Source organism: Eleutherodactylus coqui, chromosome 1 (genome assembly GCF_035609145.1).
Source record: "Eleutherodactylus coqui strain aEleCoq1 chromosome 1, aEleCoq1.hap1, whole genome shotgun sequence".
Lineage (NCBI taxonomy): Eukaryota > Metazoa > Chordata > Amphibia > Anura > Eleutherodactylidae > Eleutherodactylus > Eleutherodactylus coqui.
The window spans coordinates 439,821,158-439,823,100 of record NC_089837.1 but is presented as its reverse complement, the minus strand read 5'-3'; the positions used below and the strand labels follow the sequence as shown (position 1 = coordinate 439,823,100).

The following is a 1,943-nucleotide window of genomic DNA, read 5'->3' as shown; positions in this document are numbered from 1 at the left end:
ACGAACCTTGCAGGCAAAGGAATCTTGTCAGACTGCAGTGTGCAGCTATGACAGCACGTAAGTATTTATTCACATTGTGTTATCCAGATTGCAGAATTACTTCCCTTAAGATTTGGATCTTATAGTGGGATCTAGGGATAGGGCTCTGTTCATATTTGAATTGAAGGTGCAAAATCAGTCAGCTTTGCAATGCTGTTCTTACCATCAAATGGCAGATAACATAAAACAAATCGTACTCGGCTCTTTAACCCTTATTTATATGTAATTTCTCTTCTTTACTAACCTTCATAACATTTTTCTTTTTAGTACAATCTTCGGCGCACTCACAGTTGTCTCCGGCGTCCTTGGAGTTGTAGCAGGGGCAGAGATAAGCAAAAAGTACCAAAAAGGCAACCCACGTGCAGACCCATTAGTTTGTGCGTGTGGCATGCTAGGCTCCGCCCCCTTCCTGTTTTTGGCTCTGATTCTTGCGGACATCAGTCTTGTGGCCACCTATGTAAGTCCTTAATGTGTAGACTGTTGATATCTATTTACTGGATCTGGGATTAAAGGAGGGATGTTTCTAAAAGAGACGTAGTACATGGTGGGGGATATCTTTAGATGTTCACATGTAAATTGTAGTTAATGAATGGATTAAACATGAGTAATATTACTAGTCTTGTGCTCAGTGCGTTGTGCGTAGGCTTACGATAGGTTTAGTCTTGTCCTCAGTACACTGTGTATAGGCTTACAATGGCTTTAGTCTTGTAACAAGAGGTTTAGGATGTGTTTAGTCTTGTCTGTGTTTATAATTAGGGAAGTTTCAGTCTTGTGTTCAGTACACTGTACTTGGGTACAGAATAGGTTTAGTCTTGTACTTCTAAGGTCCAGCACTTACCAAGAGGGTAGAAGATACATTCTTATACTATTCTTCCATGTTTCTTCTCTGCAGGTCTTTATATTCATTGGAGGGGCATTAATCAGCTTGAGATGGGCCGTTCTGACCAACATCCTCCTGGTGAGTTATGAAAACTGTTGAACTAATGTTTTAGTCAGATTTTTGTTTGTCCTGGTGCTACCCATTAGATGCCAACTGCAGCGTTTACTTGTTTCTAGTATTTTGTCATTTTCGTATGCCGTCACTTTGACGGCTCTTGTTTTGTTTAGTTCAATTACTTCCTTTTGCCTACTTAGACTATTCTTTTGTTTCAGTATATTGTACCACCCAAAAGACGATCTACAGCACAGGCCATGCAGATTACACTATCGCACCTGCTGGGTGATGCTGGCAGTCCATATATCATCGGAGCGGTAAGTAGTTATTGCATATGTTTCCTCAGTGGTACATAAATACACCACTTTTACCACTAGAATGGAACTTAAAACAAACCCCATGCAAAGCTTTATATTGTGTCACATAAAGCACTTACACAGTACACGGATAACACTGAAAAGTATACACATATGATATCCATAGAGTTCATATACAGAACCTGTACAGAATGTATACAGAACTTATATGTCCAGGTTATGAATAGATTGTCTATGTATAACAGGCGATTGCCAAAGAACAAAAATCCTGGAGCAATGTAATAATCTAGATTATCTGCTGAGGTTGGCTATCACAGTGAATTATGTCTCCAAGCTTCAGCCAACGTGTAACATGGGGGCTGAGAGAGTTAGAACCACTGCTGCTCCCAGATTGCAGTATGGAAGCTCCTCCGCTAAATACATTGCTGCGCTTCTGCTGCCACAACCCTTCTAGTCGCCACATTTCCTAACAAGCATAGATCGGCTGCTGTGAGGATCAATATGTATTCTTATTCGTGTTTTTGAACTTTACTAACCATACATATATCACTAACCAACTATCTCTTCTTATCCTCAGATATCTGAGCTCATCCAAAGAGGAAGGCCGGAATCTACTCTGCAAATATTCCGCAGCCTGGAGTACGCCCTCATGA

At 40.6% G+C, this 1,943-nt stretch overlaps 1 protein-coding gene across 1 annotated transcript; it reads left to right on the top strand.

Moving 5' to 3' along the window:
* LOC136605642 (protein spinster homolog 1-like) lies at window positions 1-1,943 on the top strand. Its single transcript, XM_066588977.1, has 6 exons — window positions 1-57; window positions 307-496; window positions 932-997; window positions 1,192-1,290; window positions 1,868-1,893; window positions 1,931-1,943. The coding sequence occupies exons 2-6, from the start codon at window positions 428-430 to the stop codon at window positions 1,941-1,943; spliced, it is 273 nt and encodes a 90-aa protein (XP_066445074.1). The 5' UTR covers window positions 1-57; window positions 307-427.

What these genes read in the sequence shown, in the direction of transcription:
- LOC136605642 (XM_066588977.1), top strand. Translation starts at nt 428, where the DNA reads ATGCTAGGCTCCGCCCCCTTCCTGTTTTTGGCTCTGATTCTTGCGGAC. An exon ending in TTCTGACCAACATCCTCCTG is followed by an intron (nt 998 to 1,191) that starts GTGAGTTATGAA and finishes CTTTTGTTTCAG; the next exon opens with TATATTGTACCACCCAAAAG. An exon ending in GTCCATATATCATCGGAGCG is followed by an intron (nt 1,291 to 1,867) that starts GTAAGTAGTTAT and finishes TCTTATCCTCAG; the next exon opens with ATATCTGAGCTCATCCAAAG.